The sequence below is a fragment of the Balaenoptera physalus genome (assembly GCF_965194825.1).
Source record: "Balaenoptera physalus genome assembly, chromosome: 11".
Taxonomy (NCBI): Eukaryota; Metazoa; Chordata; class Mammalia; order Artiodactyla; family Balaenopteridae; genus Balaenoptera; species Balaenoptera physalus.
The window spans coordinates 74,470,181-74,492,644 of NC_138896.1; the positions used below are offsets into that span (position 1 = coordinate 74,470,181).

At 51.1% G+C, this 22,464-nt stretch overlaps 1 protein-coding gene and 1 pseudogene across 2 annotated transcripts in view; one reads left to right on the forward strand and one right to left on the reverse strand.

The window, feature by feature from the left end:
* Positions 1–22,464, forward strand: part of DNAH1 (dynein axonemal heavy chain 1) — a 91,002-nt gene that overhangs the window by 24,574 nt on the left and 43,964 nt on the right. The window contains exons 4-17 of the mRNA XM_082414565.1: positions 858–1,032; positions 1,483–1,639; positions 2,570–2,702; positions 5,028–5,189; positions 5,713–5,965; positions 14,998–15,155; positions 16,202–16,413; positions 17,107–17,405; positions 18,811–18,961; positions 19,676–19,869; positions 19,965–20,190; positions 20,667–20,786; positions 21,167–21,249; positions 22,303–22,444. Of these exons, the coding sequence (XP_082270691.1) occupies positions 858–1,032; positions 1,483–1,639; positions 2,570–2,702; positions 5,028–5,189; positions 5,713–5,965; positions 14,998–15,155; positions 16,202–16,413; positions 17,107–17,405; positions 18,811–18,961; positions 19,676–19,869; positions 19,965–20,190; positions 20,667–20,786; positions 21,167–21,249; positions 22,303–22,444 (2,465 nt within the window). The remainder of the gene's footprint in view (positions 1–857; positions 1,033–1,482; positions 1,640–2,569; positions 2,703–5,027; positions 5,190–5,712; positions 5,966–14,997; positions 15,156–16,201; positions 16,414–17,106; positions 17,406–18,810; positions 18,962–19,675; positions 19,870–19,964; positions 20,191–20,666; positions 20,787–21,166; positions 21,250–22,302; positions 22,445–22,464) is intronic.
* Positions 6,823–15,055, reverse strand: LOC309638470 (peptidyl-prolyl cis-trans isomerase A pseudogene; annotated as a pseudogene). The gene has a single exon. The product of its transcript is annotated as a peptidyl-prolyl cis-trans isomerase A pseudogene (transcript).

Genomic DNA, 22,464 nt, shown 5'->3' on the forward strand with positions numbered 1-22,464 from the left:
GGTAGACCCTCCTGTGGTGTGACTGCATCTTAACCCCAGAGACGTGAGGCCCAAGGAGGGGGTTACTAGGGCCTCCCAGGGGAGTTGTTCGGAGCCATCACTGAGCTGTCCAGAGCCCACCCAGGCCCTGGGAAAGGTGGCTCATCCCCGAAGCATTTTCCTGCACCCCCGTCCCCACCGCTATGGTCTTGGCTTGCCTGAGACTTTCCTTCCCATTTAACATCCTGAGTCCCGGGAAACTGGGATGTCACCCTATCAATGGGTCTCTCTTCACCAGCTCCCTTGTCCTCAGACCTGGAATGGAAGCCTGTCTAAGGAGGGGTGGCCATTTTGTGACTTGAGGGTCCCCTGGGGGTGGGGTGGCGGTGCCACCCACTCCTACAGTATCCAGGATGTCTTGAGTCTGGAAACAGTCCCAGTGAGTGAATGGCATTCAGACCCAGAGATGCTTGGGAGGGCCTCTGGGGTAGGGATGGCAGGAACCCGTCCTAGACATGCAGGGAGCTACCACTTGGCCTTCCTATCCAGCTCTAATCCTCACTGGTAGTTTGATTCAGCATCTGGCTTGAGCAAAAGCCGCTGGCACCAGGGCTGTGGGCAGAAAGGAGGGGAATGGTTGAGCATGCTGGCTCTGGGCAGGGAGAGCAGGACCAAAACAGACCTTCCGGAGGCCCTTGTCCTCCAGGCTCATGATCCCTTGGGAGCCCGGTGCACATCTGGCTTCTCCCTGCCACAGGCCAGCTCTGAGCTTCCCATGCCCCAAAGCTGCATGCCTGGTACCTGCCTAGCACTGTGTTTTGGGGGTGTTGGGCCCCAGCCTGAGCCCCTGCAGCTCCTGCCCCTGCCCCTGCCCACAGTCAGAACCTTTGAGGTTCCTGAGAACTTCGAGGAGCGCCTGGAGCGTCAGCACATCGGGTCTACCACCAAGCTGCTCATCCAGACTGACTTCCCGCTGCAGGCCTATGAGCCCAAGGTGCAGGTGCCCTACCTGGTGCTGCCGGGCCAGTGCCCCCGCAAGATTGAGATTGAGAGGTAGGTATGGTTGGGTGAGCAGTGGGAGGGCCTGCCCTCTGGGAGGTGGCATCCACCCACCTCAAGGGGTGAGGGACAGTAGACAACTAGGTGATCATCCTCATGGCAGAGGTTACTAAGATGGGTCTGTGTGCAAGTATTCAAATCAAATCTTCTAGCCCTTTGGTTTCTTAATAGGAACGAGTTGCTTTCCTTGCTGTGGAATCAGGCAGGGTGGCATTTAAGTCAACTTGGTGGAACTGACAGGCAGGATGCAAGGGCAGTTGGGGTCCAGGACGCCAGCCCCAGCCACCATTCCACTTCCTGATGAGTCCCAGAAGGGCGGAGGGCCCTGGAGGGGTCATTGGGCCACACCCCTACTGCCTCAACTCCCTGGGCCCTTGCTGACCCCCATGGAGACACCTCACACGAGCCGAGCTGTCATGAGATTTCCTTGTCGCCCTCGGCCAGGAGGAAGCGGCTGTACCTGAGCCTGGACATTGAGCAGCTGCTGGCCAGCGAGGGCATTGACTCCGACAAGCTCATGCCCAGGCACCCAGACCCCCACCACCCCCAGACCATTGAGCAGGGTCATGACCCGCTCTTCCCCATCTATCTCCCACTGAAGGTGAGTCCAGCTTCCACAGAGGGCTGATGGTCAGGAGATGGTGGTGCAGGACTCCAGTGAAGGGATCAGACTCAAAAGGGGATCCCATGGCAATCACAAGCACTCACTTGTCAAACAGGACAACTGCATAGTCAGAGCGCTACCCCCACTCCTGGGGTTTCAGACATCCTAGGCTGGGGCAGGAGGGGCCCCAGGACCCCTGGGACGCTGATTCCCTGCTTCTTCCCTGGGAGCCTGGGAACCCTGTGTACATGAGCTCTGTCCCCACCCCACCCACGGGCACCAAGAAGCAGCCCAGTTGGACTGTGGAGTAGTGTTCAGGCCTTCCTGACTACTGCGTCTGGTGTCACTGAGATGGGGAGACCTGGGGTGGAGGAAGGCACCATTGTAGCCCCTTTGGGGTACCAATGGGGAAACTGAGTCCAGAGGAGAAAGAGGGAGCATAGCCTGCTCTGGTTTTCACCCACTTGCCTGCCCTTCCTCTCCATGGTCCTGAGTATCTCTTGCCTGGTGGTCCCTATGGGGAGACAGAGTTGCATATCACCCTATAAAGATGGCCTTCTGACAACCTGAACCTCCATTGTTTCTGAGTCTGGTGGATGCTCAGGAAAATCCAAGGGCCACCGCTTCCCTTGGACCTGAGCTGGGTGATCCTGGCCAGTGATGGGGGAGAGCCCATATCCTGCTCTGAGTCCCCAGATACCCCTCTGCCTGAACCTCAGTGTGGCTTGGTTGGACAGGGTTTCATAGAGCCAGACTCCACAGACCCCTGTGAGCAGCAGAGGAGGCACTCAGGCCCCTGGGCCCCAGTCTTCAGCTTCTGCATCTGGGGAGGGGCCTACTCAGGCACCCCTACCCTCTGGCATGCCCAGCCCACTGGGTCCACCAGGGGCGAGCCGCCTCCTCCCAGCATCTGCTGTTTTCTTCCAGATATTTGACAATGAGGAGTTTGACTGCCGGACTCCCAGTGAGTGGATCAACATGGGCTTGGAGCCAGGGTCTCAGAACAGGAAACCTGTCCCCGGAAAAGCCCTCCTGCCCTCCGATGACTTCCTGGGGCACGGTGAGCAGGGCCAGCAAGGGCAGGGGGACAGGATCTTGTCTGCACCATCCTGTCCTGGCAGCCCAGCCGTAGACTCCTAGACTGCCCTGGGGCCTCAACCATGGGAGGTGGGGGCCCCACCTTTTGAGGCCTCCCAGCTGGGATACAGGCCAGCGGGCTGGCCGCATAGAAGGAAATGCAGGGACCAGGGATGACATGGGTGGGTGGGCTGGGGAAGGGACAGCTGGATGGTGTCTAATGTTAAAAAAAAAAGTCTTTGATTTATTGGCAATGAAAAATATGCAAGCTTATTAGACATGTTCAAATGTGTATAAGGGGCACAATTCAAGCCTTTCCATCCCCTGCCCCAGAAACCGCATTGCTCCACCTATAACTGTGGCCTCTTGGCTTTCACCTCTGCATGGACAACACACACACTGTCACACACTCACACTCACACACTTGCTTTCAAACACACACGTTCATAAGCCCACTGTCACACTCACCCACCGTCCCTCACACACACACACAGTTGCACTCATATACACATTTTCACCACACACACACATGCCTACTGTCACCCATTCACAACCGCTGACACACCCACACACACATCCCCACACTGATGTTGCACAGATTTGCCATATCTTGCCCTTGTCTGTGTCTGCCCCTCCTTTGGCCCCAGGTCTGCCCTGGCGGTCGTGGAAGCTCTCTCCAGTTTGCTGCTGTCTGCCAGGCTGACCTTCCACGGTCACCACCCTGGCCTGCCACCATGGCTGGCATGACTACTGTCTATGTAGGTATCCTAGGAAGGTCTGGGTTATGAGATTGGAGGTGGCTGTCCCCATGTGCAGGGCGAAGGCCTCTCTGCTCCCTGCCCAGTGCGTGGATATGCCGCTGTGGAGTGGGGAGTGGGCCCAGTGGGCCGGCGCCCAGGCGAGAGATAGGATTGTGAGAGCCATGCTGGTTTTCAGACTGCTCAGCCTCCAGGGGCCCCACAGCGAGTCCGTTGTGCAAGCTGTAAGTTTATGTTTCAGTTTAAAAACATGTTAATGCTAGAATCAATTTCTTTGAACTAGATAAGAAACCCAGAATGTTCCCTTTACTTTGGACTTAATTACAGAAATAATTTAACTCAATTGTTCCTAGATCTCCAATTCCTGGTGATAAAAACAGAAGGTTTGGGGCTGTATTAACCTTAAATGTACCAGGTAGTGGCTTCCCTGAAGTGCTTCTGCTTGCACCGCTTCATATGGGCCTTGGCCCTGGGTGGCAGCACTAATGGTGGAGCGTTTCTGCCAGAGACCTCTGCTTTCTGCTGGGGGCTTCTTGTGACATCTTTTCCTTTAAGCTGAGTCAAGACAAGGTCAGCATTTTCAAAAAGGAAACTAATTAGGAAGAGGAGGGAAAGCAAAACAGAGCCAAAGCTGGTGAGGTATATCCCACAGCAGCCTCCTTTACTTATCTACCTGGCATCAGTCAGTGGGAGCATTTCTTTGGAATTCCAGCCGGGAGAAGATGCATACACAGTATGACTTTAGGCTCTGTGAGACACACAAACAATGTAACAAGTCAGAAAGTGCCTGGGGCAAAGGTGCTATTTTAGGCAGAGATGCTTCTACAAGGAGAAGCCACTTGAGCAGGGAGCAAGCCAGCATCGAGGTGACCTGGATGAAGACTGTTCCAGGCAGAAGACACAGCCAATGCTAAGGCCCTGAGGCAGGAGCAAGCTCCAAAGTCATAGGAATAGCCAGACATCCAGTGTGGCTGGAGAGGAATGAGTGAGGGAGGCAGTGGCAAGAGGTGAGCTGGAGTAGTCAAAGGCTTTCAGCCCAGGGAGAGGGTGGGAGGCCCATTCTGGCCAAACAGCCCCCGAGGCCCACTTTGAGGCCATTGCAGGGAAGCAGTCTTCTACCCTGCCCTGCCCTGATGGGAGGAGCCTGGGGGCTCAGCTGCCACATGCAGCCTAAGTGCTTCCCTCGGCCTTGAAGGGGTCCAGTTCAGACTTGATGAGCTTTACACCTAGATCCTCGGACAGGGCTAGGCAAACAAGGACTAAGCAAACAAGCCCCTGTTTGCTTGGGGCTTTCCTGCCTCCTGTCCCAGCCCTGCTGGCCTGTGTCTTTCTCTGCCCTGATGGAGTCATGCAGAGCATCAGGGCAGAGAGACCTGCCTGGTTCCCCAGAGGCAAGCTCAGCTGGGAGGAAGCAGGCTCCCCACTCTGCATGGTGGGAGAGAGGCCGGACTAGTGACCACTGAGACCTTTCCTAGCACCCACTGCCCACATGCAGGGGCCTTTTCCCACCCCATGGCAGGGAGCACTGGTGGGCTCCCCTCCTGTTTCAGAGGACCCCAAGAGTCAGAAGCTGACGTACAAATGGTGCGATGTCGGCGTCCTGGACTACGACAAGGAGAAGGAGCTGTACCTAGTGCACAAGACGAATGAGGATGGTTTGGTGCGAGATGAGATGGGGAAGCCCATCCTGAATGGAGGGGTAACGGCTGAAGGTACGAGGTCTCTGCCCCTGCCTCAGGCAGACCCCCAGCTCAGGCCCGGCCTGGCCTGTGACTGAGGCCAACCCCTGCCCAGGGTATAGCCAGCTCGGGTCTGAATGCCCCCTTGCTCTGTTGTCCTGGGGCTGTCTGTCCCCCAACCAGTGAGAACCAGAGGACGCATCACTCAGAGACCCCAGGAAGGGCAATTGGCCATTATTTGATATGCCAACTCTGAGGCCCAACAATTAGTGATGTCTGCCCTGGGTGTGGCATCAGGAATGAGCACTTGAATAGCCACCCCTGTATAGCTCCTTGTCTGTACACAGCTTTTTACAGTTTACAAAGCACTTTCACATCCGTCCATGACAACCTGTGACGTGGGCAGTTCAGGGAGTGTTGTCATACCCATTTCACAGACGTGATGGGGTCACTTGCTCAGAGCCACCACGCATCAGTGGCAGAGCCAGGCTGGAATCCAGTGCTCCTGCCCAGAGGGCCCCACTGCATGTTCCTTTCTCCCTCCACCCGACTCCAGGAAGGCCGCCCCTCCTGATCTGCCAGTACTGGGTGCCAAGGATCCAGCTTCTCTTCTGTGCTGAGGACCCACGTGTGTTCACACAACGTGTGGTCCAGGCCAACGCCCTGCGCAAGAACACAGAGGCGCTGCTGCTATACAACCTGTATGTGGACTGCATGCCCTCCGAGGGCCAGCGGCTCATCAATGAGCAGAGCCTGAGCAAGATCAAGCAGTGGGCCATGAGCACACCTCGGATGCGCAAAGGGCCCTCGTGAGTACCCCCCAGACCCTTTCCCACACCAGAGCAGCACGTCCTCCAGGGAGCTGTCCAGTGGGGAAGTGGTGCTGCCCAGTGGGGGAGGGGGGATGCTCCCTCCATGCTCATCTGTTTGGGGCTGTCTTGCCCACTGCATTATGGACTTCTTGGGCCCCAAACAATTTCTTGTTCATCTCCAGATCTCTCATTATCAATATGGACTCATGGATTCTTAATTTTATTCCAAGGGTTATAATCTGTTACTACCATTTTTAATTTTGATGCTCAAATTGTCCCAGCTTTGGCCAGTGGGAGCCTCTTCAGGCTGATTCCTGTGTCCGTTTGATATGTTCTTACTGTTCATTGAGTATGCTTTTACTTTCTGGCACAGCAAGAAGTTCCAGGCTCATCTTACTTTCCCAGACTCAGCCCTGAAATCAGCTGTTTCCCCAAGGAACCCTGGTTCCTCTTGGTGGGGAATGGTATTTAGAAGCTAAGATTTTGACATTAAGATGTGCTCATTGCTACTGGGAAATCAATACTTTGAGGTCCTTAGAGCAGATAGATCTAAGATATATATATTATTTATTTATTTTATATCATATCATATATTCTTTAAACTTTTTTTTAAATGTATTTTTGACTGCGTTGGGTCTTTGCTGCTGCGTGCAGGCTTTCTCTAGTTGTGGCTAGCGGGGGCTACTCTTCATTGCAGAGCACAGGCTCTAGGCGCGCAGGCTTCAGTAGTTGCGGCATGTGGGCTTAGTAGTCGTGGCTTGCGGGCTATAGAGAGCAGGCTCAGTAGTTGTGGCGCACGGGCTTAGTTGCTCTGCTGCATGTGAGATTTTCCCGGACCAGGGCTTGAACCCCTCATACCATATATTCTTATATTACATTATGTTACATATAACCTCCATGCACATGTCTTTATCTATCTATTATATATCTATCTGTTAAAAAACATGAGTTCATACTGATACCTTCATGTTGACTTCAAACCACAGGGCTCATTCTCACTTGTACATATTTGTTACTTCTTTTTCTAAAAGAAAATTGGCTTTTATTCCTCATAGTATATTTACTTATTTGCTCAGTCCTGGAATACACAGAAAGTAGTTTCAATTGGTAATCTATACCCTTTGGAGGAAAAACTCTACTAAGTAATCTTTGATATTTGTGGCCACCTTTATCATACACTAATTTCCATGTGTACTTGGGTCTATTTCCGGAGTTTCTGTTCTATTCCATTGTTCTGTTTGTCCATTTATGCACTTGTGCTACAGTTTTTTTTTCTATAATTTTTTTAATAGATTTATTTATTTTTATTTATTTATTTTTGGCTGCGTTGGGTCTTCGTTGCCGTGCGCAGGCTTTCTCTAATTGCAGTGAGTGGGGGCTACTCTGTTGCGGTGAGCGTGCTTCTCATTGCAGTGGCTTCTCTTGTTGTGGAGCACGGGCTCTAGGCACGCGGGCTTTGGTAGTTGTGGCTCGCGGTGTCAGTAGTTGTGGTGCACTGGCTTAGTTGCTCCGCGGCATGTGGGATCTTCCCAGACCAGGGATCGAACCCGTCTCCCCTGCATTGGCAGACGGGTTCTTAATCATTGCACCACCAGGGAAGTCCCACTAAAGTTTTAATTATAGATATTTTACAGTATGTTTTAATGTCTCATAGGGCCATTATGTATATGGTAAAATATACATAATACAAAATTCACCATTTTAACTATTTCTAAGTGTACAGCTCAGTGGCATTAAGTACATCCATATTGTTGTCCAACCATCACTACCATCCATCCACAGAATGTTCATCATCCCAAAGTGAAACTTTGTACCCATTAAACTATAAGACCCCATTCCCCTCTCCCCCAGCTCCTGGCAACCACCATTCTATTGTACTCTTTGTATTTGACTACCCTAAGTACGTCATATGAGTAGAATCATATATACTTATCCTTTTGCGAATCCTGCATTCACTTAGCATAATGCCTTTCAGTATCATCCATGTTGTAGCACGTGTCAGAATTCCCTTCCTTTTTAAGGCTGAATAATATTCCATTGTACATATATACCACATTTTGTTTATCCATTCATCTGTTGATAGACACTTGATTGCTTCCATCTTTTGGCTATTATGAATAATGCTGCTGTGAACATGGGTATACAAAGATAACTTCATGTCCCTGCTTTCTGTTCTTTTGGGTATAAACCCAGAAGTAGAATTACTAGATCATATGGTAATTCTATTTGTTGTTGTTTAGTTTTTGTTTCATAATCATAAACTTAATTCTGTAATCCAGCTAGACTTGGAAGGGGATAAGGAAAACTTAGAACCCAAAAAACTGCAGTGAGAGCACAAAGATTATAGGCTATTATGAGCAAATGAGAGAAGGAATGGTCTGATAGTTAAGATACAATACAAGTCAAATTTATTAGAGTTATCCACAGTCAGAAATGGTGAGCTTCTTGCTGGTCTTGCCAAACCTGGACCCAAAGCACTCCATGGTTTTCACAATATTCATGCCCTCTTTCACCTTGCCAAAGACCACGTGCTTGCCACCCAACCACCCAGTCTTGGTAGTGTAGATGAAAAACTGGGAACCATTTATATGGGTCCAGAATTTGCCATGTACAAGATGTGAAGACCCATATGCTTGAGAGTGATGCTTATTATCAAATTTCTCCTTGTAGATAACTTGCTGCCAGTGCCATTATGGCATGTGAAGTCACCACTCTGGTACATAAACCCTGGAATAGTTCTGTGAAAGTAGGGACCTTTATAACCAAATCCTTTCTCCTCAGTGCTCAGAACACTCAAGTTTTCTGCTGTCTATGGAACTTCGTCTGCAAACAGCTCAAATGAGACATGGCCCAAGGCCACATCAACAGCGAATGTCAAAGAACACTGGGGTTGACCATGGTGGGGTAGTGCAGGGTGGCTTCGGGTGGCATCGGTGGTGTCGGCAAAGCCCTATTTTTAATTTTTTGAGAAACCACCAACATGTTTTCCATAGCAGCTGCACCATTTTACATTCCTAGCAGCAGGGCACAAGGGTTCAAATTTCTCCATATCCTCACTGACACTTTCTATTTTCTGTTTTTTTTTTCCTTAGAGTAGCCATCCTAAAGGATGTGAAGTGGTATCTCCTTGTGATTTTTATTTGCATTTTCCTAATGATTAGTGATGTTAAGCACTTCTTTTCATGTGCTTATTGGCTATTTGTATATTCTTCTTTGGAGAAATGTGTATTCAAATTCTTTGCCTATATTCAAATCTAGTTGTTTTTATTTATTTATTTATTTAGTTAGTTAGTTTATTTATTTATTTATTTAGTTAGTTAGTTAGTTATGGCTGTGTCGGGTCTAAGTTTTGGCACGTGGGATCTTTCGTTGCAGTGCATGGTCTTCTCTTTAGTTGTGGCACGTGGCCTCTCTAGTTGTGGCGCACGGGCTTAGTTGCCCTGTGGCATGTGGGATCTTAGTTCCCTGACCAGGGATCTAACCCGTGTCCCCTGCTTTGGAAGGTGGATTCTTAAGCACTGGACCACCAGGGAAGTCCCCAGTTGTTTTTTTGTTGTCGCGTTTTAGTTCTTTATATACTTTGGATATTAATCCCTTATCAGATATGTGATTTGAAGATATTTTCTCCCATTCCATGGGTTGCCTTTTTATTCTGTTGATAGTGTCCTTTGTGTAACTAGGACACAAAGGCTTTCATTTTGGTGAAGTCCAATTTGTCTATTTTTCCTTATTGCTTGTGACTTTGTGTCATGTATAAGAAATCATTACCAAATCCAATGTCATGAAGCTTTCTTCCATGGGTTCTTTTTTTTTTTTAATTAATTAATTAATTAATTTATGGGTGTGTTGGGTCTTCGTTTCTGTGCGAGGGCTTTCTCTAGTTGTGGCAAGCGGGGGCCACTCTTCATCGCGGTGCACGGACCTCCCACTATCGCGGCCTCTCTTGTTGCAGAGCACAGGCTCTAGACGCGCAGGCTCAGTAATTGTGGCTCACAGGCCCAGTTGCTCTGTGGCATGTGGGATCTCCCCAGACCAGGGCTCGAACCCGTGTCCCCTGCATTAGCAGGCAGATTCTCAACCACTGCGCCACCAGGGAAGCCCCCATGTGTTCTTTTAAGAGTTTTACAGTGTTAGATCTTATGTTCAGATCTTTGATCCATTTTGAGTTAAATTTTGCATATGGTCTTAGGTAAGGGTCCAACTTCATTCTTTTGCATGTGAATATGCAGTTTTCCCAGGACAATGTGTTGAAAAAGCTGTCTTTTCCCCATTGAATGATGTTGGCACCCTTGTTGAAAATCATTTGACTATATATATATGAGGGTTTATTTCTGGGCTGTCTTTTCTATTCCATTGGTCTATCAGTCTGTCTTTATTCCAGTACCACATATTTTGATTACTGTAGGTTTGTAATTAGTTTTGAAATTAAAAAGTGTGAATCTTCCCACTTTGTTCTTTTTCAAGTTTGTTTTGGCTATTTGGGGGTCCCTTGAGATTCCATATGAATTTTAGGATGAATTTTTCTCTTTCTGCAAAAAAAGTTGTTGGGATTTTGATAGGGACTTTGCACGCTTATTTCCTCATATGAGCTTTAGTATCAACTTGTCTAGCTGTACTTTTAAAACGCTTGGTATTTTTATTGTGATAGCATTATATTTTTAAATTACCTTAGGTATAGCTGACATCTTTGGGATCCTGAGTTGTCCTATCCAAGAACAAGGAATGTTTGTCCATTTGTTCAAGTCTACGTCTGTGTCTTTCAGTAGTGCTTTAAAGTTTTTTTCATATAGGTTTTGCATATTTCTAAGTATTTTATCTTCTTTGTTGCTATTATAAATGGGCTTTCTCTACTCTTACGTCTATTGATTGATTTCTTTATGCCAATTTACATCCTGTTACCTTCCTGAAATCATTTAATGTTTGAGTTTATCATTGATTCTCTAGGGCTTTCTAAGTGCACACTATCTGTAAATAGAGATAGTTTTACTTATTATTTTCCAATTCTTATTCCTCTAATTACTTTCTCTTGTCTAATTGCATTTTCTAATACCTCCAGTACAATACTGAATAGTAGTGGAGACAGTAGGCATCATTACCTTGTTCCTAATATTAGTGGAAATACCTCTAGTGTTTCTCCCTTAAGAAAAATGCTAGCTTTAGGTTTTTGTTTATTTAATAATGTAGCTGCTGATTTCTGTTTTCTTAATTTTTTTTTTTTTGTCACAGGCTATTTAAGTACCATGGAGATAATCATATGTTTGTCTCCTTAGATCTAGTCACATGGTGAATTATATTAATTGATTTCCTAATATTGAGACAACCTTGCACTCCTTTAATAAATCCCACTTAACCATGGTGTATCATTTTTTTTTTAAATAAATTTATTTATTTATTTTTGGCTGTGTTGGGTCTTCGTTTCTGTGCGAGGGCCCTCTCCAGTTCCGGCGAGCGGGGGCCACTCTTCATGGCGGTGCGCGGGCCTCTCACTGTCGCGGCCTCTCCCATTGCGGAGCACAGGCTCCAGACGCGCAGGCTCAGTAGTCGTGGCTCACGGGCCTAGCCGCTCTGTGGCATGTGGGATCTTCCCAGACCAGGGCTCGAACCCGTATCCCCTGCATTGGCAGGCAGATTCTTAACTACTGCGCCACCAGGGAAGCCCCGTGTATCATTTTTAATGTGGTATTAGATTTTGTCCATTAATATGCTATTTAGAACTTTATCATTGATATGTGATATTGGCTTGCAATTTTTTTTTTTTTGTACTTCTTTAAACAGGTTTGAAGCAAAGTTATACTTGCTTCATATAAAGAATTTTGACATTTTCCATCTTTTTCAGTACTCTGGAACAATTTATGTTGCATTGGGGCTGTGTGGTCATTCTTTTGTAAAACCATTTGGACATGGGGCTTTTCTAGTTTTTCTATAACTTTATTTTTCTACAGAAATTTGATCTATTTAAGCTTTCTTTTTTCTAATGGAGTCAATTTTGGTATACTTTGTTTCTCTAGAAAATTATCCATGTTACCTAGTTTTTAAAATATATTTGCATAGACAACTCTTGTTGTCTTGCTTTGTATGTTGCTTTTGAGACATCTGATGTCAAAGTCCCCTTCTCTTGTAAGTTGTTTGATTTTTTTTTTCCTTGGAGACCTTGGAGATTTTTTTTTTTCATCTTTAAAGCCTAATCATTTTACTAGGGTATGTCCTAGAGTTGATCATTCTCATATTTTTTCCCAAGTACACAATGGGCCTTTTAAATGTATAAATTCAGATATTCTTTTATTTCTGGAAAATATTCTTGAATTGTAGTTTTAAATATTAGTTCTGTTCCATTGTTTTGTTTCTCTTCATCAGAGACTCCATTCTATCTATCTATCCATTTATCTGTCGTGTTGCTTCTTCTTTGTTTCTAATTCAGCTACTTTCTGATCCTTTTCTGTTCTTTTTCTCATTTTCATTCCCTTGGTTTTATTCGTGACTTTCTTAAATGTATTTTATTACCTTTTTAATTTGACTGTATTATTCCATGGCCAACTTGTAATTTAGCTTTCCTTCATAAGATAATTTAGTTTCTTCCATTTTTTTCCACTGAGTCCAATTAAATATCGTTTCTTTTCTTCCTGTTATTTGCCTATTTCTGTTTTATTTTTCATATGCCCAAATACTTGTTTGAAGAGGTTTACTTTAGTTTGAAGTGTTGTATTAGTTTTCTTCTGCTTTGTCTTTTTTTTGTGGGGTGTGTGAGAATTTTCATCAATTAAGGTGTTTTCTTTCTTTTTCTTATAGTAGCTTTATGTAAATGTAGTCTTTCACCTACTCATTTCATTGATTTGTAAAGATTTACAAGATTTCTAGTCCCAGGGCGCCCTCCTCTGTTAGTATAGCAAACTGGTTTTTTTGTTTTTTTTTGTTTTTTTAATAAATGGCCATGTAGGGGGGCGGGTGTTGGGGGGAAGGGTCATGTGTCTTCCAAATTTTTTGTTCTCTCTTGCAGGACTCTAATTTTCACTTTTGTTTCTTTCTCCCTCACCCTCCAATCTCCAAAGGATTCCTCTTCTTTCCTTTTACCTTACCCCCTCATAAGTCATGCCTTTCAGAGAATCCTGCCTTGAACACATGCAGCTAAATCCCTTCCTTTCAGTAAGTGCTGTGATTTACCGGGACTCTTGTTTTTGCAGTTAGGAGAGACTTTCTCTTTCTGGAAGGATTTTAGGTCCATATGGGGGATACCATACACCACTCTTCTGCACAGTTTTTCCTGGACTGCCCTTGTTCTCCATGAAGGCTTGTAGCTGGAGTGTGAGTGAGAGTGCACTGGGAGTTGATGTTTATTTTTCTACTTGAAGATAATGTGAGTTTGGACATTCTCTTTATTCTAGTTATGCTAAAGGTGTACGTTTTGGGTAGTGCTATTTGTTTTTCTTGCTTTTCTTTTCCTCTTCTCTTTTTTTAAAAAGTGTGCTGGGAGAGTTGAATTGATGTGGCCATCATTATCCTGGTTTTCCAGAATTCCATTTCTTGAGTTTTATATTATTTAGAGTATCTTTGGCTATAAATTACAAAGATGCTTGGCTCAGATTGGCTTAGAAAACAGGGAAATTCATTTCTTTACATGTAACAAGAAATCTGATGCAGGACATCCCAGGCTTGGACCTCAGGGTTCTGTCTGGTGTCTGCTGGCTTCGTCCTCAGGGAAGATGGCTGCAGCAGTTTCAGAAGCACAAGGTCCAGAGTCCATTGACTCCTGCTGTGGATTAGATTCCCTAGAAGTAGAGCCTGTTTCAGAGATTCATGTACAAGTGATTTTTTGATGCAGTCCTCTCAGGAGAATCTACAAGCAAGTGAAGGAGGCAGGATAAGATGGAGGAAGCATCTAGGCAGAGGTGGGGTTTTAGGAGAAGCTAGCCTCTGATCCCACGGGGAATTCTGGAGCATGAATGACACCACAGAGTTTGTCCTGAGGGAGACAGGACAAGGGGGCTTGATTCTACATCTCTGCATCAGTCACTGGTCAGTCACAACTGGGTCCTGTAGCCACTCCTAAACAATTACAGTCGGGACAAGCCCCACCAGGATCGACGTAGACTAGTTGAGATATACCCCTGGAGCTGGGGGTGGTTCATCTTCCCCTGAGTCATGTGAGAAAGGAACACATCTGGAGCAAAAGTGAGGTGCAGATAGGAGGCAATGGATATCTGTCAGGCGGCCAGCCACGTGTGTGGCAGGTACCTATCTTGTGCCAGGACTGGGGCACAGTGGTGAGCATCCCCAACAAAGGGCTCTCGGTCTAGCCAGGAAGACAGGCAGTGAGAAAGCTGGGTGTCTGGGTTCTGATGGGTACTGTGATGACAGAGCAAGGTAAGGGAATAGAGATGTCTTGGAGGGGCTGCTTTACATCAGGTGGTGAGGAAAGCCCTCGCTGGGGTGAACATTTGAGCTGAGGCCTACAGTGCAAGGGGAGAAGAGGATTCTGGTTGAGGGAACAACGGTGTCGAAGCTGAGAGGTGGAGACACATCTGGGGGACGTGAGGAGCAGTAGGGGGTTAATGCAGCCGGAGTGGACCAGAGAGGGCGCTGTAGCCTGGGAGACACTGGAGACGGAGGCCGGATGCCATGAGGCAGGCGCAGGCGGTAAGAAGGAACGCGTTCACGGGCCTGCAGTGAGAGAGGAGTCAGGGAAGGGCTTTGAACAGAGGACTGGCTTGACCATTTACATGTTTAAAATATCTTTTTTTTTCCTGCCAAGCGGAGAATGGGTTTTAAGGGGGCAAGAGGGGGCGGCAGGGAGGTCAGTGAAGAGTGGGAAGCAAAATGGGCAGACTCAGGGACTGATGTGATCCTGGGGGCGGGGGTGGCATAGAAGAGGCACGACGGGTGCTGGTGGCTGGGGGCCAGGTAGGAGGTGTGCCCAGGAATGCAGAAGGGATGCCCCAAACTCGTGTCCCCAGAGCCTGGGGCCCAGCTGGCCCACAGTGTGTGTGGGGGTGTGGGGCCCCCCTGATTCCGCCCTGTCGGCTCCACATGGGCAGGGTTCTGGAGCACCTCAGCAATCTCTCCAGAGAAGTGAACCTGGACTACGAGCGCAGCATGAACAAGATCAACTTTGACAAAATCATCTCCTCCAAGCCCAAGACGTTCTCCTATGTGACCCTGCCTAAGGAAGAGGAGGAGAAGGTGCCCAAGCAAGGTGACGCTGGCTAGACAGAGGCGGGCCCGTGGCCACCCCCAGCCAGAGCCCCTCCTGCCCCTCCCTCTGGGACCTCCCCTGTCCCCAGCATTCATCACCTTCTTTTCCTACCTGCCTGGAGAGCTGGGGGTTGGGGTCGTGGGGGTGGGGGTAGAAGAAGGCTCTTTGATTTATTATTTTTATTTTAAAATATTTATTATTTATTTATTTATTTTGGCTGTGCCGGGTCTTAGTTGTGGCGTGCGGGATCTTTTTAGTTGCGGCATGTGGACTTCTTAGTTGCGGCATGCATGCGGGATCTAGTTCCCCGACCAGGTATCGAACTTGGGCCCCCTGCAGTGGGAGTGCAGAATCTTACCCACTGGACCACCAGGGAAGTCCCTGAAGGCTCTTTTAAAAATAGTAGTCTGAGTGGTGCAGAAGTGGCAAGCTAAACATGGACTAGGAAAGCAGTTGTCCAGAAGTGGATGAAAAGTGCTCTGATTTTCTGACCTAGGGACATGCAGTCCTTTTCTTCCTCCAGTAGCAAGAGTAGGTTGGCATTGCCGCAGCTCCATTTGACATGTGGCAGACCAAGTCTCAGAGCTCCTTGCTTGGAGCTCTCTGATCCCTGCCCCAGCTTCCACGTGTGTGAGGTGCCCAGGAAACTGGGGTGGGTGCAGACCATGGGCACTCCCAGGGGCCTGATGCCCACGTCTTCCTTTTTTGGTGCTCCAGGGAAGGCCCCAGATGGGCCCCAGGAGTTGTGTGCAGGTTGGGTGGGAGGGGGTGAGGAGGGAGCCCATGGTTCTCACCCACCTTGAAGGGGCCTGTGATCCAGAGTGACCTGGAGGGAATTGGTTTACCCACCCCAGAGTGGGCACTTCACTGCGGAGCCTTGGGGTCACCCAGGTAGGCCATGGGGAAAGAGGGGTCCCAGGGACATGGGTGTCTCTTCCAGGGAGGAGGCAGGAGTTGTTCCTTCCATCAATACCCGGTAGATCCGCCCTGACCCCTGGTACATCCAAGGCCCATCTGACACTGGCCCTTGGCCCCCATCCCTGCAGGACTGGTGAGTGTCCCCCAGTACCCATTCCGGGAACAGAAGGCAGACTTCACCTTCGTGTCCTTGCTCACACGGTCGGAGGTCATCACGGCCCTCAGCAAGGTGCGGGCAGAGTGCAGCAAGGTGACCGCTATGTCCCTCTTCCACTCAAGCCTCTCCAAGTACAGCCGCCTAGAGGAGTTCGAGCAAATCCAGTCACAGACCTACTCCCAGGTGCGTGGGCATCCAGGGCACAGAGGGCGATAGCGGGCCAGGGCCTCGGAGCTGATGGGCACAGACAGGGGCCCTGGGAAGCCCGGAGTTGATCAGGCGAGAGCCCCTGCTTTCCTTAAAACCAGGCCTTGCCTCTTCCTAGACCTTGTGGGAAGCTGGGGCGGGTGCCATCCGGGTGTTTCATCTTAGAGAGAAAAGGAAAACCAGGCTGGGCTCCCTTTCTAGTCATTTTCCGTCCCAATACTGGTGGCCTCTGAAGCAGACTCCCAGTCTTGGAAAGGGGAGCAAGAACCCCATGCACCCCCATATCTACCTGAGCATGGGAATGTGAGGGGGAGAGGTGCAGCCTCATGGGAGACAGGCACCAGTGGGCCCAGGAGGAAAGCTCCTTCTTTCTGCTCCACTCTGTGCCTCGATCTCTCTCTCTCTGCCTCATTCTCTGTGTCTCTGTGTCTCTCCCTTGGCTGGAGGGAAAGCCCTGCTTCTGCTGCCCCTCCCTCCCTCATCCCCCCACCTCCAGAAGCCCTGGTCCCTGGGGGTCATAGGGGGTGTTGGTTGGCAGGGCTTGGCAGTAAGTTGGGGTTGTGGGGAGATCCCTTCACGGTCATCTGAGTCTGGAGAGTGCCCGAGCATGGTGGCTGTGGGCAGTGTGCCCCTCAGGCAGCCACATGATGCCACCTGTGGCCACCGCAGGTGCAGATGTTCCTCAAGGACAGCTGGATCACCACGCTCAAGGTGGTCATGCGCAGCAGCCTGCGTGACATGAGCAAGGGCTGGTACAACCTCTATGAGACCAACTGGGAGGTGTACCTCATGTCAAAGCTGCGCAGGCTGATGGAGCTGCTCAAGTACATGCTGCAGGACACGCTGCGCTTCCTGGTGCAGGACTCTCTCGCCAGCTTCGCGCAGTTCATCAGTGATGCCTGCTGCAGCGTGCTCGACTGCGCCGACGACATGGTCTGGGGCGAAGACTTCATAAACAGTCCCTACAGGTGGGGCTCGGCTGGGCAGAGGCACCTGTCAAAACCAGAGCTGTTCCTTGTCAGGCGCCGGTGGCTAGGGCGGTACAGGGTCGGGGGGCCAGGGCAGCCAGGGGCAGGGTGCCCAGCACTGCTGGGTCCTGGACACCAGGGTGGGCCTGGCTTCCGCCCTGGTTTCTGGGGAATGTCCCAGCAGCTCTGCCTGGTGTGTCTTCTGGTGACCTCCATCTCTGTCAGTCACTGAGTTCCTCAGTTCAGAAATGTTTTTTGAGCACTTGCCATGAACCAGGTGGGGTTCTAGGGGAACAAGAGGCGTGCGGCCCCTGCTCTCACATGGGCACAGACAGCAATCAAAGAAACAAACAGATACAGTCATTACTGATCTTGGCAGGGCCTCTGACATATCCAGGAGAGGGGGCGTTGCCAAGGGGGTCAGGGAGGAGGTGGCATCTGAGCCAAGAACTGAGACAGAGGAAACCAGCCATGAGGGGATGGTGGGGAGGGGGCACCAGGTGGAGGGCCCAGAGGCACGGAGGGAAGAGAAAAGTTGGGGCCGTCATGGAAGGAAAGGCCAGTGGCTACGGCTGGAGAGAGAAAGGCAGGGAGGGCTGGTCAGGATGACTCGGGAGAGGTTGCGAGGACCAGGCCAGACCATGTAGAGCCTCCTGTGGTCATGTTTGGGGGCTGGATTTATTCTAATTGTGGTCAGCAGCCATCAGAGGGGAGTAACAATCCAAATTATATTCCAAAACCATGCTCTGGGTTTGTGAGGATGAGTGAGGCAGAAGAGAAGTGAGACCAAGGCTCTTGCCATTGTCTAGACAATGGGTGATGGGGCTGGGTAGGGCAGATTTGGGGCAGTGCGTAGGCCGTAGTGCTGGGGAGAGGATGTGTAGGGGGAAGAGGGCAGGGGAGGAGACAAGGCTGACTCCTGGGGTCCACTGAGCCCTGGTGGGAGTCAGGGAACGTGGAGTGTCTGAAATGCTCATTTGAGGTCAGGGTGGTTGGCAGTCCAGAGTGTGGGGGAGGCTCGGCTGGGATCTAGGCTTGAATGTCATTGCATGTAGTGGGTGTCTGGAGCCAAGGATGGTGGGCTCCCAGGGAGAACGTGGACGCCACAAGTGCCCAGGGCGTCTCCAACCTGCCCTGATGACCTCAGGACCGCGGGGAGGTCGTCCTCCCTCTCCCTGGTGCCCGTGGGCCTCTGCGCAAGCGGCAGGAATGGAGGAGCCTGTCTGGTTGGTGTGGGTCTTTCTCTCTGGTAACTTGGAGGTTTCTGGGAAGAGGGCAGAGGCAAGTCTCGTGCATGAAGAAGCTCCAGATCCATAATGCCGGCAGCAAGGGCAGGGACTGGGCTTCCTGTGCGCAGCCCTCTTCAGGCCCCTGCCCACAATCCGCCCGACCACTGTCCCTGCAGGCCCCGCAAGAATCCCCTGTTCATCGTGGACCTGGTGCTGGACAGCTCAGGGGTGCACTACAGCACGCCATTGGAGCAGTTCGAGACTTCTCTGCTCAACCTCTTTGACAAGGGCATCCTGGCCACCCATGCAGTGCCCCAGCTGGAGAAGGTACAGTGGCACTCTTGCCAGGGTGCTGCCACAGTGTCAGAGCAGTTCAACTTCATCATGGCTGGCAGTGTGCTCAGCCCTTTAATTCTTGAATAGCTCATTTAGTCCTTACCACAAGCTGAACTGGGTACCATTAACATCCCCATTTTGTAGATGAGGCTTGGAGAAGTTTTGCCCAAAGTCACATAGCTGCTAAGGGTCAGACCTGCGATTGGAACTAGGCTCGCTCACCCACTCCTGCCACAGCCATGTCTGACCCAGATCCCATCCAGCTCCTGACCTCTCTCTTCCACTCAAGATGTAGACAGAGACTGACCTCCAGTCTCGGGACCCCTTCTTAAAGGTCCTCATTCGTCACCACAGCACAGCCTGCTACTCCAGGCCCCACAGCCTCTGTAACTCCAGTCCCCTCTTCTGTCCCTTGCTGGTCAGTCAGAGACATCAGTGACCTGGTTGTCCCGTTGGCCTTGAGCTGAGCCAGGCAAGGCAGAGGAAGATGCTGCCCCTTGGTGTGCCTCCTGGGCCTTCCCGCCTTGTATTAGTCCACAGCCTCACCTAAGAGACGTGGCAGCAGACCCTCTGCCCTGCCCCCACCATGCTGTCTATGCTCGGCCACACTGCCGCTCACTCAGTCTTTGGACCACACTCCAACCCTTCTGCCCGCCTGCACTGTGGCCCATCCAGCTCTGTGCGCCTCCCCACCTTGCCCCACAGCTGGTGATGGAGGACATCTTCATCAGCGGTGACCCCCTGCTGGAGTCGGTGGGGCTTCACGAGCTGCTGGTGGAGGAGCTGCGGGCCGTCATCGCCAATGCTGTGTGCAAGGCCATGATCCCACTGCAGGCCTACGCCAAGGAGTACAGAAAGTACCTGGAACTGAACAACAATGACGTTGGCACCTTCCTCAAGTGCGTGGGTGCGTCGGAGTGTGTCTGCCTGTCTGTGTGACCCCCACTCACCCTCTCACCACCCTCTGCCCCTCGTGGGTGCCCGTTGTCCACAGGGCCTTCCAGACGCAGTGCCCGTCGGCCGAGGAGGTGCGGGAGGTGGTGCTCACCCACCTGCAGGAGAAAGAGATCCTGGACAGCTCGTTGCCCAGCATCATCATCATCGGGCCCTTCTACGTCAACGTCGACAACGTCAAACAGAGCCTGTCCAAGAAGTGCAAGGCCCTGGCCACTTCCATGCTGGACATCCTGGCTAAGAACCTGCACAAGGAGGTGGATGATGTAGGTGCCCACCTGCCCGGCCCCAGAGACTGCACCAGCACACACACCGTGCATACGTAGCGAACTCCCATGAGTGAGGCTCAGGGGTGTCTGCAGACATCCAGGCCAATGGAAGGGTCTGGAAGTCACCCTGCCTTGACCCTGCCTGGGGTCATATGGGAGGTCCCAGGAAGTGGGGGCTGCTATCTTTTCCCCTGGACTTGTAAAGAGCTGGAAACCCCTCACAAAGAACACCCTGAGATGGATCATTTCGCAGAGCTGAGGGTGTGCAGGTGCAGGCGGCTGGGGATGGGGAAACGCACTGGGTAACCCTCAGCTCCCCAGTGCGCTGGAAGGGAGCACCTCTTTTTGGAAGGATGTGGTGGGGTGGGGGCAGTTCCCTGTTGGGAGATACTGGGACCAAGAAGGAGGAGCAGGCCCCTGGGCAGGCAAGGGAGGGGCACACGGCCTCCCCAGCGCCCTCCCCCTCCTGCCAGATCTGTGAAGAGTTCCGCGGCATCAGCCGCAAGATCTACGAGAAGCCCAACAGCATTGAGGAGCTGGCTGAGCTTCGTGAGTGGATGAAGGGCATCCCCGAGAAGCTGGTGGGGCTGGAGGTGAGGCGGGTACACGGGGGGCTAGGGGCTGGGGACAGGCAGGGGCTGGGAGAGCAGGAGCCGGGAGGCTGGGAGTGAGGTAGACACACAGGGGACAAGTGGGCTTGGAGGGTTATGAGGCTGGGTGCACGGTGCAGATTCAGAGCTATGCTGTTTGGGAGGTCAGGAGGGCATGAGTGGAGGGCTGGAGTTTGGAGGTGTGGTGGCCCAGGCCCTTGGAGCCCTGAGCCCAATGCCAGCACCTCCTCCACCACCCCAGGCCTCCCCTCTCTGGAAGAGGGCAGCCTCTCCCTAACACCCAACCACTCTGGGGAGCCTGGTCCCAGTTACCCTCCCACCTCCCAGGTACACATAGTTCTCATCAATGCCTATACATGCAGGATCGGATTGTGAAGGTCATGGACGACTACCAAGTCATGGACGAGTTCTTTTACAACCTCAGCACAGATGACTTCAATGACAAGTGAGTGTGAGGTCGGTCCCTACTCCAGGCGGGTGGTGGATAGCAGGAGGTGGGGGAGGAGGTGCTGAGCCATGGCGGCTGCAGGCTGTGCAGTCACACAGCTCCACACGGGCCAGGGCCACGCGGCCAGTGGGGCAGAAGGAAATCATTTGGCCCTCTTGGTCTAGGGACCCTGCTGCCCCCCACTCTGTCTCCATTCTCTATCCCGTCATTGGCCTGACACACACATGTTCACCGGGCCTGGGATCCCCTTGTTTGTGGTTGAGGCCCTTGGGGGTCCTTGGGAGCATGGCGAGAAGGCAAAGCCCAGCCTGGTGGGCGGTACCTGGGGAGGAGCACTTGTCGCCACCCAGCTCGAGAGCCTCATAGGAAATAGCCTCAGATTGGGACTGCCTTACTGAGGCCAAGAGACCCGTTGCCCAGCCTGTCGTATGGCCTGGGGCTGGCTCCAGGTTGCCAGGGTCTGGGAGAGACTGGCACTGTCTCCTGGGAACCCTACCCAGGAACCCTAAGTCACCTGCTTTATGGGACATCCTGGTGCTCAGGGTGGCCTCCCCCAGGATCTGCAGCCCAAGGCCAACTGCAAGCAGAATCTCTGAAGCCCACAGGGCCACCAGGTCAGCCAGGCAGAGGGAGTTGATATGAAGGAAGCTGGTCTGGTGTCCCTGTCTGGTCACCAAGGAAATGCAGGCTAGAGGCTGTCACTTTGCCTCATCTGAGCTGAGGCCCCTTACAGACCTGGGGAACTCAGGATCGCTTCCCTCATTTTGGACACCATTCCCTTCTTGTCCTGTCACTGCACTGGGCACATTGGGTGTGCATCTCCCTGGAAGCTGCCCACAATCCCAGAGCGGGGACTGCTTTCCCTGCCAGGCAGCCCCACACTTCAGTGGTGGCAGTGGCTGCCTCCAGGCCCACTTCTACCTCCCGGTTGCCCAGCCCCGGCTGCTCCAGCTGCCGCCTGGATCCCCCATTCTCCCCTTCACCCTGGCCTGCACACCCCATGATTTCAGTGTGACATTCCCCCCCATAACCCACCCCTGCCCCATCCAGATGGGCTGCCAGCAACTGGCCTGCTAAGATCCTCGGGCAGATAGAGATGGTACGGCAGCAACACATGGAAGATGAGGAGAAGTTCCGCAAAATCCAGATCATGGATCAGAACAACTTCCAGGAGAAGCTGGAAGGGCTGCAGGTGGGGCTGGGTTGAGAAAA